Here is a 13,353-nt window from a genome sequence, read left to right as displayed (position 1 = left end):
TTCTAACGATTATCGTTTGGGAACGAGATCGTTCTGGAGCGATAAATTACAAAATAGACCCCTTAATGCACTGCCACGTCGATGCGTATACTAAAAACGCATTAAAAGACTCTAAAACATGTACGGAGCGTTTTTTGCAGTCGCATTTTTTTTTTCTAAACGCGAAATCTAGATGTAATGGGTGTCAAATAGCGATGGCACAGTACAAAGTAGAGTACAATGACGGATATAGAAAATATTACTCACATGTAATATACACCGAGAGTTCTGCTCATGTAGTCATGATTACCGACGTATAGTTATCCAAACTTTGTTACGAATTATTTCAGTTTTCAGGTGATGCGTATATACTTTATATTATTTACTCCAACGTGAAAATATTAGAAGATTCGTGTTATGAAACCGTATTCCAAGGTATAAATATGTTAAAAATAAGTCGGAATGACATAAAATTTATCAAAAAAGCCACTTTAAAAAATCTAAGCGTGGCAGCTATAGATTTGAGTTCAAATATGATACAAATAGTGGAAATCGATGCTTTCAGTGACCCACTGCTATTGAGCGACCTCAATTTGTCCAAAAATCAGATAGAAGTATTAAATCCACAAGCAACAAGCAATGATAAATATGCGAGGACTAAACCGAATAGATCTTAGCTGCAACAAGACAGAACAATCGCATCTCTTATTATCCGTTTACGATTTTTATATAGTAGGGTTGGCCATGAAAATCTAGTGAGTTTATTGGTATTCGATGCAGAAGAATAAAAATTGCCTGAACTTATTTCGTTAGGTTATATTTTATTAAATTAGAGGTTAAAAAATATGCCAGAAATATAAACATTGTTGCCGATACTTTGTTTTCAGTAGCAATGACCAAGTTAACGGTGTCTATTTCTTAGAAAGCCTAAAACTTTACGCTATTTAAAACAGTTATTCGTTTTTTTGTAAATGTTTATTTTATATTTAAAATTTTCACGTAAACATTGTTTTTATATGAATGGGGGTTCTACATACGACTATTGTCGCATGCCACATTTAGCATCTCATCTTTAATTCTCAATCATCAGTTCGTTCTGCTCGCCCACTCTTCTTAGAAATGGAAATTTCGACCTTTGTGAATAGCCTATTTCGATATCTTCCAACTTCTTTTTTCACTTTTCTAAGATTACTAAAAGGGTTGGTAAAAGACAACAATCTTGCTCTAGTGCTTTGATGGGTTTAGCTCTTCTGAAAGATTTTTCCGGCCTTAAATTGAATGTTTTATCTAGATAGCTATTACTAATGCTTACGTAAGTGCTCTTTATTTGCTTTTACTAAGTACTTCCAAACGCTTATTAATAAGAACGTTACTATACGCCTCCTCCAGGTCCATGAAGAGTTACAAAAAAAATGAAAATGCTTAAAATTTGGTGCAAAGTTACAACGTGGATGATCTAACTAAAATTATACTTATTTTGTTGTACGTCAGGTATTTTTTCACATACTACCTTGGTAAATTTAGAACGAAAGATGCGTAAAAATATCACCCCCCGACAAGCTACAATTCACTCCATTTCCATTATTTCGCTATGAAAATCTGTATCATCACCGTCATTTTCAAATTCAGATTCTGAATCAGATACACCTAGCGAAATAATGAAAGGAGGTATAGATTCGTACGAAAGATTTCCCATATTCTTTTCCAATCCGCCAAAAGCAGTTTTTCACAATGTTTACAAAAATTTTTCCACATGCTTGGAGTACATTTAGAGAGCGCCTCAAGCAATAAATTCTCCACACTATTTTTTAATGAAGGTTGAGAATTTATATGCTTGTTGTAATAGTTCTTACAAAATCCCCACGCCATTTCAATTGGATTATATTGACAATTTTTTTTTCTGTTGTTTCTGAAGGGTTTAATTAAATCCCACAATTGTTTCTTCGAAATTTTTTTTGTCAAATTCAACACTATGTTTAAAGAGCCATTCCTGCATTTCACATTTGTTACTAGTAAAAGTGGGTGGTTTATCCAACTGAACCGAATGATACGATGCATTGTCTAAAACCACCACACATTTTTGGTTCAACTTTGCCAAAGCAGGAATGATCTAATTAACCACCCAATTTTGAAAAATTGTCCCGTCCATTTTTTTATGATAGTCTGAATGGTTATTTTTTGAATTTAAAAAATTGTTACAACCACCCAAGAACCCCGTTGAACAACCCGCGTGGAGAATAGTAAACCTTGATCCTTCACTTTTAATTTTGGTTGGATTGCTTTTTAGATCAATATCGTGCACCCAGCGACGAATGGACGAACCATTTTGATAGATCCATGTTTCATCCGAATACACGAAAGTCAAATTTTCACAAGAATTTAGAAACTGTAAATATGTTCCCAAAAAGGTAACGACATGTTTTTGTTCACATAGAATTTTGCGACCATTTACTTCCCTGTGTTTATAACCCATTGACTTAAGAATTTTGTATAATGTGGTTCGCCCCCCTTTAAATTCCAACTGTTCCCTAGAATATGCCAAAAGAGCATCTACAGTAAAATATTCGTTTTTTTCATTAAGTTGCCAAATTTGTCGTTGCAGGTCTTTCCGAAACATATAATTTGTAAACAAATCCATTGGTTTTTGCTTTCCAGATAGTGATGATGTTAAATTTTGGTCCCCTGTTGATAAAATTTTCGCTACAGTTGATGTTCCCACCTATGAGAAAAAAAATTAAAAACTATTTTTTATATTCGAGACTCATGGTTACTTCTTCGAAAGAAGGATCGGGCCTGTCTTTTCGAAACTGCAAAAAACATCTTTTTATTGCAGTAAAACTATTTTAGGCATTTTCTTTTTAAATAATGTCGCAATGATCTGTGAATCTGTTACAATGAGATATTATCTATGCCGACAAAATTATAAACATTTGTTTGCTTGATTAAAAAATTGCGTCTAAGAATTCTGATCTAATAAATGAAGTAGAGAAGTGGCAATCCAGCTCAAAGCAAATGCCAATCAGACTACTGACAGACAAAACACTAAATCATCAACTCAGTTTATCCAACTTAAAGAAAAAATATCAAAGCCTACTTTACTATATAAAGATCGTGAATGGATTACGTGCACCCTCAAGTTCTTGAAGATATGTTGTCTTAACAACTGTCAATTAATTTGGATCACAAGTTGATCGAAGAGGTGGACCATATTTTTGACAACCGCTCTTTTTTGGAAATTTGGCTGAATAACAATCCAATCGAGCATTTTGCGGGTGTTTGTAAACACGAATGTAACACATGGCGTATAATTTTGACCTGTACTAAACTAAACGAGACAGAAACTGAATCTGCACGAAATTCTAGTATGTGCAACAGGGCGTACTGTAAGGAAGCAAGTAGTTTCAGTGTTGTTGTTGTTGTTGCTTTAGTGCTTATAAATGTATATATTATTTAATATTTGGCGAATTTTAATCCATGGAAACTTTTATTGCAGTTGTTTAGGACGAATGAGCTTGTGAATATTTTATAAATCCTAATCTATTTGTCCGAAAGATGAAGAAGTTTATTTTGGTACAAAACAATTATTAAAAATCTGTGCCGTGTAAATCATATCAGGATTAGTTCTAATGTCTGTCGCAACTTCCTCAATAGAATTCCTTAGCTGGTGAACTGTGTCCAACGGGCCTGATATACTATATACCGCCACAAAAAGAAATCGCAAGGATTGAGGTCGAGAAGCCGAGGAGTCCATAAGACCATTTCTGCCCTGGGTAGTTCTCGTTAAAACACGCACCCACTTCACGGGCATAATGAGCAGAAGCCCCATACTGCAGATACCACATATCACGTCGAGTATCTAGTGGTACATCTTTTAAAAGGTTGCCTAAGATGAGGACCCATTAGGTGGTTTCTAAGCATTCATGTCCAAACATTGACAGTGAAGAGATCCTGAAAGTGCGTTTCTTGAATTGCGTGGGGATTCTCATTTGACCGGCTTGAGTGTTTTGGGAATTAAAAATACCATCTCTGGTAAATAGTTTTTCAGTAAAATGCGACGTATGTGGACGAAATCCTCCATTTTCTCGGAGACGCTGAACAACGGCATCGAATGTTCATGGTCTGCTAAATTCCGACCGGAGAAAGCTTCACTGTGGAGACGTTGAGCTTCAGATCATTTCCAAATGCTCTGCCGTACACTGAGACCATGTCGGTCATTTCGATTAAACTAAAACATACGCTAATACCATTTACTCATTTTATTTCAAAAATAATTAAATTAACAATAATCAGTAATAGACGATTGCAATAAATAAATTAACGCTGCAGCTTTGAAACAATTTTTGATCTTTTTCTTTCAGGGCTTTCCATATAACTACGCTATTAGTCGTCCTGAAGTACTACAAATCACGTTAAAGTATTTCCATTCACGATCTTTATACAGTAGGCTTTGATATTTTTTCTTTAAGTTGGATAAACTAATTTGATGATTTAGTTTTTTGTCTGTCAGTAGTCTGATTGACATTTGCTTTGAGCTGGTTTGCCACTTTTCTACTTCGTTTATTGGATCAGAATTATTAGACGTAATTTTTTAATCAAACAAAACAAATGCTTTAATTTTGTCAGCATAGATAATAATTTGTCGTTGTGACAGATTCACAGATCATTGCGACATTATTTAAAAAGAAAATGCCAAAAATAGTTTTACTGCAACAAAAAGATGTTTTTTGCAGTTTCGAAAAGACAGGCCCGATCTTTTTTTTGAACAAGTAACTATGAGGTTCCCGAACATATTTTCTGTAATGTAAAAATATCACACTGTGGCTAAAATTTATCAACAGGGGACCAAAATTTAAAAACATCAGTATCTGGCAAGCGAAAACCAACGGATTTATTTACAAATTATACGTTTCGGAAAGACCTGCAACGACAAATTTGGCAACTTAATGAAAAAAACGAATATTTCACTGTCGATACTCTTTTGGCATATTCTAGGGAACAGTTGGAATTTAAAGGGGGGCGAACCACATACAAAATTCTTAAGTCAATGGGTTATAAACACAGGGAAGTAAATGCTCGCAAAATTCTATGTGAACATAAACATGTCGTTGCAGCCAAAATTACTTTTTTGAGAACATATTTACAGTTTCTAAATTCTTGTGAAAATTTGACTTTCGTGTATTTGGATGATACATGGATCTATCAAAATGGTTCGTCCATTCGTCGCTGGGTGTACGATGCTGATCTAAAAAGCAATCCCACCAAAATTAAAAGTGAAGGATCAAGGTTTACTATTCTCCACGCGGGTTGTTCAACGGGGTTCTTGGATGGTTATAACAATTTTTTAAATTAAAAAAATAATGATAGAGACTATCATAAAACGATGGACGGGACAATTTTTCAAAATTGGGTGGTTAATCAGCTCATTCCTCCTTTGGCAAAGTTGAACCAAAAATGTGTGGTGGTTTTAGACAATGCACCGTATCATTCGGTTCAGTTGGATAAACCACCCACTTTTTCTAGTAGAAAATGCAGAAATGGCTCTTTGAACATAGTGTTGAATTTGACAAAAAAATTTCGAAGAAACAGTTGTGGAATTTAATTAAACCCTTCAGAAACAATAGAAAGAAAAGATATTTGGTAGACGAGACATTAAAAGAAAGTGGCCATGAAATTCTTAGATTACCTCCGTACCATTGTCAATATAATTCAATTGAAATGGCATGGGGTTTTTGTAAGAACTAAAGAACAAGCATATAAATTCTCAACCTTCATTAAAAAGTAGGGTGAAGAATTTATGGCTTGAGGCGCTTTCTAAATGTACTCCAAGCATGTGGCAAAATTTTTGTAAACATTGTGAAAAACTTATTTTGGCAGATTGGGAAAAAATATGGGAAATCTTTCGTACGAATCTATACCTCCTTTCATTATTTCACTAGGTGAATCTGATTCAGAATCTGAATTTGAAGATGACGGTGATGATACAGATTTTCATGGCGAAATAATGGAAATGGAGTGAATTGTAGCTTGTCGGGGAGTGATATTTTTACGCATCGTTCGTTCTAAATTTACCAAGATAGTATGTGAAAAACTACCTGACGTACAACAAAATAGGTATAATTTTAGTTAGATCATCCACGTTGTTACTTTGCACCAAATTTTAAGCATTTTCATTTTTTTTGTAATTCTTCATGGACCCGGAGAAGGCGTATAGTAACGTTCTTATTAATAAGCGTTTGGAAGTACTTAGCAAAAGCAAATAAAGAGCACTTACGTAAGCATTAGTAATAGCTATATACATAAATCATTCAATTTAAGGCCGGAAAAATGTTTCAGAAGAGCTAAACCCATCAAAGCACTAGAGCAAAGTTGTTGTCTTTTACCAACCCTTTTAGTAATCTTAGAAAAGTGAAAAAAGAAGTTGGAAAATGTGGAAATAGGCTGTTCACAAAGGTCGAAATTTCCATTTCGAAGAAGAGTGGGCGAGCAGAACGAACTGATGATTGAGAATTAAAGATGAGATTATTGCCTTAATTCTTTTCCTTAGGAAGGGTTGGTGTTCTGCCTAGGTTTGGCTAGCAAAAATCCCTTGTTGTTAGCAATAAATGAGATGAGACTCCTAGGTGGGAGGGGTTACATCCATTAATAAACTTTTCTCTGATTAATATCTTTAATTAGGCCAGTCAAATTCGAGAATTTATTATGTACAATAATAATGCACTAAACTGGTATACTTTAATTAACCCTAAAGAAAATGAAATTGTTGAGAAATAATAATGAGTTCCTCAATTTCGAAACTTATGCCCTCGGGCAAAAACCAACGCGCATGATCACAAGTCCGCTAGTTTCAAATGGTAATCTACCCTATCTATGAATGAATTAAACGAATTGAGAGTTCTCAAATGATTGAGGTTAGGGTATTATTTACCTTGTGGAATTTTCCAAACTCTCGGGAAAATATTCCGTATTCGCATGCGAAGACCAGGAATTTACACTATCCACCTTTGGTTGGATCTACCATAAGCAACCGGCATGTTGGTCAACACCTTCTTATAACATTATACAGTTTTTAGGTTCCTTCGAAAGATTGTCTGAACTCAATTATTATTTTACAATTACGACGTAATTAACAAGATAATTATTGACTGAATTAGAACGAAGAAGCTAATACATGAAATGTAACTAAGTAATATTTAAAAAGTTTGAACTATTAAGATGAATAAATTATTAGATAACTATACTTTCGATGACACTTTCGATTTACTATTAAATTACTTTAAATCAATGGAAGTTAACCGTAGTGGGCCACTTCACATACGCGAAAAAATGTCTAAATAGGACTTATAATAATGACTTAGCTGCTACGCAAGCTGAAACTTCAAGCTGGATTTGCCTCAAGACCTGGGGGACCTTCTAGACGTTGTGGTGGGATCGACGAGCAGATGGAGAAGTTGGTATCAATCCGGCCAATTTCCTTCCAACACGAGTTCCCGGAAAAATCCACGAAATGTATGGGAAAAGATATATATCCCAGTGGGGGAATAAAAAAAGAGCCTGTAAGTGTAAATACTTCTAGTATGAAGGCAATAGGAGGCAAGAATGGACGCCACGAACAGGGAAGACATCTCGACCACATGGGGGAACCCAACACCTTTTGGTAAGAGGAATTTCACGGAAATACATACACCATTTACTCCACCACATGAAGAGACTCATTGACAACAGATAATTACCTTTGGATGATCCAAGGCTCTTTTAATAATTACGAATTTCCAATTTTCAATAGCCGACCAAGGTCGAGTTGCTCCCAGCGTTATAATCCGATAGAATCGAAGGGGAGGGCATCAAACGTTACTTGAATGTACAGGACATCCAATAATATATCTAAATTCTGCACCTACACCCGGAAATCACTTGGAGAAGAATTTGGAAGATTCGACGTGGTTGATCACTCTTCAACAGAAGGATGGAAAGTAGTCTCGCCCCGTTTCCGCTACTGATTTTATTGAAAACCAAGGAAGAAAAAACCGGAAACGACATTTTGACGCAGATGGAGTTGGCCAATAGAAGAGCACGGGGATAGTAGAAGGAGGGATTCGATTTCATTCATAAATCGAGTTGTTTACATTCTAGAAAAATCCTAACCTATTTTGTGAATCGGACCGATGGAAAACAATAATTATAATCAAAGTCCTTAGTTGTTGTATATAAAAGTGATTTTCATAAAATATAGGGTATGTGGATGATATAATTATTGATCAAGTTCCTGTTTAGGTGGCCTTTTCAGGTTCTTTGTCTTAGTGGTATTTTTGACTGTTACAAGATGCTAAATGTGGCATGCGACAATTGTCGTATGTAGAACCCCCCATTCATATAAAAACAATGTTTAAGTAAAACTTTAGTGTTTGTTCCTTACATATGAAATAAACACTTACAAAATGCCGAATAACTGTTTTAACTAGCGTAAAGTTTTATGCTTTCTAAGAAATGGATACCGTTAACTTGGTCATTGCTACTGAAAACTGAAAGTATCGGCAACAATGTTTATATTTCTGGCATATTTTTAACCTTTAATTTAATAAAAGCTAACCTAACGAAAAAAGTTCAAGGAATTTTTATTCTTCTGCACCGAATACCAACAAACTCGCCTGATTTTCATAGCCAACCCTACTATATGTATAAAGATCGTGAACGGATAATATATCCTGCAAACATTTTTTATATTAAAAAAAATTACAAACAAATTCATTGTTATAGCGCTGTCTAAGACTACCTGTCTGCCGATTTTCGTTTGTGTTGTGTTATAAAAAGATAGATTTTCTTCGAATCACATATGGTTAACAATTTCCGCAGAACAAATTTCCCCAACATGTCAATAGTTTCGGTTATAAAGATCGTATGGTTTTTGTGTAATTCCTGGATTTGGCACAGACATGTTAATCGTTTTGTTCGGCGAAAGCTCTGTAACCTACTTTTGTGATATTGTGAACGTGATGATCATTCTGTTCTTCTTTACGATGTTGTCCAGAAATGAACAAAATCTTTTAATGTGTTTTTTGCATTTATGTATTACGTATACCTACGTGTTATTTGGAGATGAAAGGTTTACAAATTTTATGGCAAAATTAAAACTCTAACTTGTCAGTTTAGTCACGGACTCACTTCTCTTTCGTCTGCAATTTTTTTTTTTTTTTCATTGATGGCACAAAATGGTATTAGCTATTAACCAAAAAACAAACACCAGTTTCTTAAAATTTTAACACAATTCGTTTTTCACTGAAAAAATTTCAAATTGACTTGAACTTATAATTGATTATTCTAGTTTTTCTAGCAAATGCGTCATACATCTAATCAGTTATGCAGGGAATTTGACATTTATTTTTTTGCAGGTTCGCAGACGGTCACACTTCTTTTAGGAGGGCAATGTTCCATTCCAATGTTTTTTTTTTTAATTTATTTTGTCACTATAAATTCACCAAAATGTTGCCCTGCTGTAGCTCGTGGTAGGTGTGGCTAAGATAATTTATTGCGATTTTATTGACGAATATACCCAATTTTAAATTCCAGCAATTATGTGTTACGTGACTCAAAATTGACTGTCTGGTTTTTGTAGATTTCCTGTATTTAGTACAGAGTCATTTTGGTCTGTTCTGATCGGAACACTGTCGTTGAATCTCTAACTTTTCAGCATTTTCGAGGTATACATAGAGTGGAAACTTCATTCTTTACTGTAGTCACTTCAGAAACGCACAAACTTACCACGACGTGCATAATGTTTGCATGAATTATCATCCTATTATATTAGTTGTCTGAAAAAACTATTTTTGCATTTGATTATTGTTTCAACGTAACATTTCAAGGCTTCAGATACTAAATTTGTGGCACTCCATGTTTAAATTACATTTTTTTGTTCACTTGTGCTATGCAGGGTGTTTTTGAAAGATCTGCAAAAAAATCTGGTAAATCGTCACAAAACAATTACCCCGGTCGACACTTTTTTGGGTCAGTTAACAAATATTAATTAAGTGCAAGGTCTACGTAAGTCAATAAGAAGTATGTTTGCCTATTGTGCAATGTGTGTTTTAAAGGACGAGGAATAATTCTAACAATTTCTCCATCTTTTGATTTTTCGACTTCTCGATGTCTCAGTTTTTGAATTTTTTTATGTTTCGATTTTTCCATTTGTCGGTTTTTCAATTTGTTGATTCTTCAATTTTAGGATATTTTAATTTTTAAATGTTTTAAATTTTATATTTTTCGATTTTTCGATTTTTCAGTTCTTCAATATTTTTTAATTTTTCAAATTTTTACGACTTTTTGGTATTGCTTTTTTGGCTTTTCGGTTTCTCAATTTTTCAATTATAACACAATGTTGTTTATAAAATTAACAGTCAAGTGGTAAGAACAACCGTATAATTTTTAAGAAAATTTGCATAAGTTAATAATAATAGTTAATAAAATAAATTAGTATAACAATTCAAAATAAACACCACAGGACACACACAAGTGCTAAAGCAATACAATAATATAAGAATGTAATGCATTTTTGTTTTCGCTTGGCTTGAGGTAAAGTATGCATCGGATATTTCAAGAAATGAATCCTTGCGTACATTGAACACATTTCAAAAAAACTCTTCCACTACAGGTTCTCCATGTTGAACGGAAACAACTCGCGGTCTTTTTCCGTCAAGGCTTTCCACAACATTTCGCTATTACTGGTTTCATATTTCCAAAAGTTCACGTTAAAGTATCCTACTTCGCCACACACTTTGTGTAATTTTTGGTACATTTTGACGAATCTAAAAATGTTTTAATGTGTTTAAAGTTTGTGCACAAAAACACTCACCTTCGTTTTTTTCCAAGACACAGGCAAATCAGATCCACAATATACGCTGGTACGAGATGAAGCCAGAATTGGAGGAATTTAAGATAGTACTTGTTTGTGGTAGAAATCACGAAGCAGACATTAATGACGTGCGCGCTGGGGTAGAGTTTTGCTGTTACTTTTCCATACTCGTACAGTTTAGCTATGGAATGTTACAAATTTTGTGAAGGTGACTAAATAAATGGCACTTACTTTTCGTTAAGAGATTTTTCTCAGAACCTGTATAGTTGTAGATCGGTGGAAGGGAACTTTTCTCTGTTGCGTAGCACGCAGCCGCCAAAATAATATTTGCTGTGTAATCAGATGGTATCACGTATATAGGTTTAGTATCGGCTAGTTGGCAATGTATCAAACCTAGATACGCGCCTATGAAAAAGGCAGTGATACCTTGAATTGCGTCCTGCCAACCTGGTGCAGGTTCTTGGAGTGCCCCTACCACTGAAAACAATGCTCCAATAACTTCTTTCTAGTTTTATTTGTCTTATTTTTTAACTTACCAATCCCCGGTCTGACGATACAAATTGGCATATCTTGAGCTTCGGTTTTGATAACATTTTCGGCCACAGCTTTAGTGAATGTGTAGGTGTTGGGCCAAGAACCTAAGTAGAACTCTGCAAAAATTGAGTAAAATTTTGAAATAAAAAGATCAATTAATAAAGAAAGCTTCCGATTTTTCGTGAAACTTTTACTTACTCTGGAGTGTTGTTTGTTATTGTTTCGTCATCCGTTGACTCCAACATTTTCAAGAGCTTTGTGGCTGTCATTCCAGGCTCATAGAATTGTTCTTTTATTAAATCTTTTTGGTTACAGTTTGAGTAAGCTGTGGAAACGTGCACCATGGCCTGATGTAACGAAAAAAGAAATTAATTGAAATTAGTTGGTGTAAATATTATAAAATCATGGAAAAATTTCTGATTTCATCTTTAATACTAGAAAGTTGTATAAAAGTTTCCACGCATACCTTTAAATCACGAACTTGTTTTGCCAAATGAAGGAGATCTTGAACAGCGCGAACGTTAACATATGCAGCCAGTCGTAAATGCTCGCTAAATTTTACAATAGCTGCAATGTGTATAATACAAGGCGTTTCATTTATTAGAGTCTCTCTATCATCCTGGGATATTCCCAATCCAGGTAAACTGCAGTCTCCTTCGATAACAAAAATCTTCCCTTTGAATTCCGATTTATCCCGTCTCAAGTCCTACAAACATTTTTTCTATTTAAAGAAAATTACGAACTATTTCAGTCTTACAGCTCTCTCTAGGAGTATTTCAAGTCTTTCCTCTGGCGATTTTTCTTTGTGTTGTCTTATAAGAAGGTAGATTTTTTTCGGTTCACAACTGGTTAATTATTTCCGAAGAACAAGTTTTCCTAACAAGCCGGTGCTTCCGGTGATAAAGACTGTCTGGTTTTTGTAAAATTCCTGTATTTGACTCAGAGCCATGTTTATGGTTTTAAAGTAGGACGCCCTCGCTGGTCCTGTGGCTGTTCAGTGTTTTTGGGGTGCAAAGTGAAAGCTGATCATCTTCTGGGGAGATCTTTTATTTTGTTAGTTTTAGTTCCGTGATGTGATGATAATTCTGTTGTTCGTTTTATTGTAGTAGTTCAGAAAAGAACGAATTTAGTACATAAATATCATCTCATTTTAATATTTGTTGTTATCTACAAAGAAGCGTTATTTATTTTCTTAAAGTAAGTATATTTTCATGTGTTTTTTTTGCCTTGTATCACGTGTGCAGGCTTCAGGGAATGAAGCAAGTTGTGTTTAAATTCCGTTTTTAATTCACTCCGGTTATGTATCGCTCTTATGTCTTATGTCTTTTATAGCAAGACATATTTACCGTAATTAAAAGCGGTATTAAAAAAAACCTAGACAGTTTATCTGACATACTTTCTTAATTACTTCTATGAGACTAAACTGTAAAAAAAGAAAGCTTAGAATGCGAGCGCAGCGAGCATGTGCAGCTTTTATAAAAAATAATTCATTGCTGTTTCTGAGAACATAATTTTTAACAAAGAATTTAATTTATTTTATACAAAAAAGAGAATCTTAAAAACAATTGTCATTGTGATTGATTATTACAGTTGACTCCTTACAGACTCTTTATTTAATTCTACTTCTGGAACTATATTTAAAAAAAAAATAGAATGGGAGCGCAGTTCACGTTTAATTAAAAAAAAACGTCCAAATTTGTAACACTTTCAGGAAAGTGGGGTGAGTCATTCTTGATTTGTTCAATAAAATAGTTTTTTGTAAAATTAGTTTATACTTTTTTATTGAAAACAATGGACGCATTGATAAACTACAACTACGGAGTGTCGTGTTTTGGTTAGGATGTATTCCGCAAAATTTTGAGATGTCACTAATAAAAAAACAAACACCACTTACCACCTTCAGGAAAATTTTGACACAATCCTTTCGTCCTCTGAAAAATTCAAATTCAAATGCACATGGACGTTTCGGTTTACAATAAGGAAATTTGAAATCAAAC

At 34.2% G+C, this 13,353-nt stretch overlaps 2 protein-coding genes across 2 annotated transcripts in view; one reads left to right on the top strand and one right to left on the bottom strand.

Moving 5' to 3' along the window:
• LOC135129375 (uncharacterized) overlaps positions 1-13,353 on the top strand; it is a 194,230-nt gene that overhangs the window by 126,393 nt on the left and 54,484 nt on the right. The window lies entirely within an intron of this gene.
• LOC135129468 (fatty acyl-CoA reductase wat-like) lies at positions 10,473-11,466 on the bottom strand. The gene is made up of 4 exons (XM_064056619.1): positions 11,359-11,466; positions 11,054-11,299; positions 10,823-11,003; positions 10,473-10,775 (listed from the first exon to the last, which is right to left on the bottom strand). The coding sequence occupies exons 1-4, from the start codon at positions 11,387-11,389 to the stop codon at positions 10,616-10,618; spliced, it is 618 nt and encodes a 205-aa protein (XP_063912689.1). The 5' UTR covers positions 11,390-11,466; the 3' UTR covers positions 10,473-10,615.

The sequence above is a fragment of the Zophobas morio genome, unplaced genomic scaffold, assembly GCF_036711695.1.
Source record: "Zophobas morio isolate AGI-343-1 ecotype UQ-CSIRO unplaced genomic scaffold, CSIRO_AGI_Zmor_V1 ptg000016l, whole genome shotgun sequence".
In the NCBI taxonomy this organism is placed as follows: domain Eukaryota; kingdom Metazoa; phylum Arthropoda; class Insecta; order Coleoptera; family Tenebrionidae; genus Zophobas; species Zophobas morio.
The sequence above is the reverse complement of the archived record's forward strand: the minus strand, read 5'-3'. Positions and strand labels throughout refer to the sequence as shown.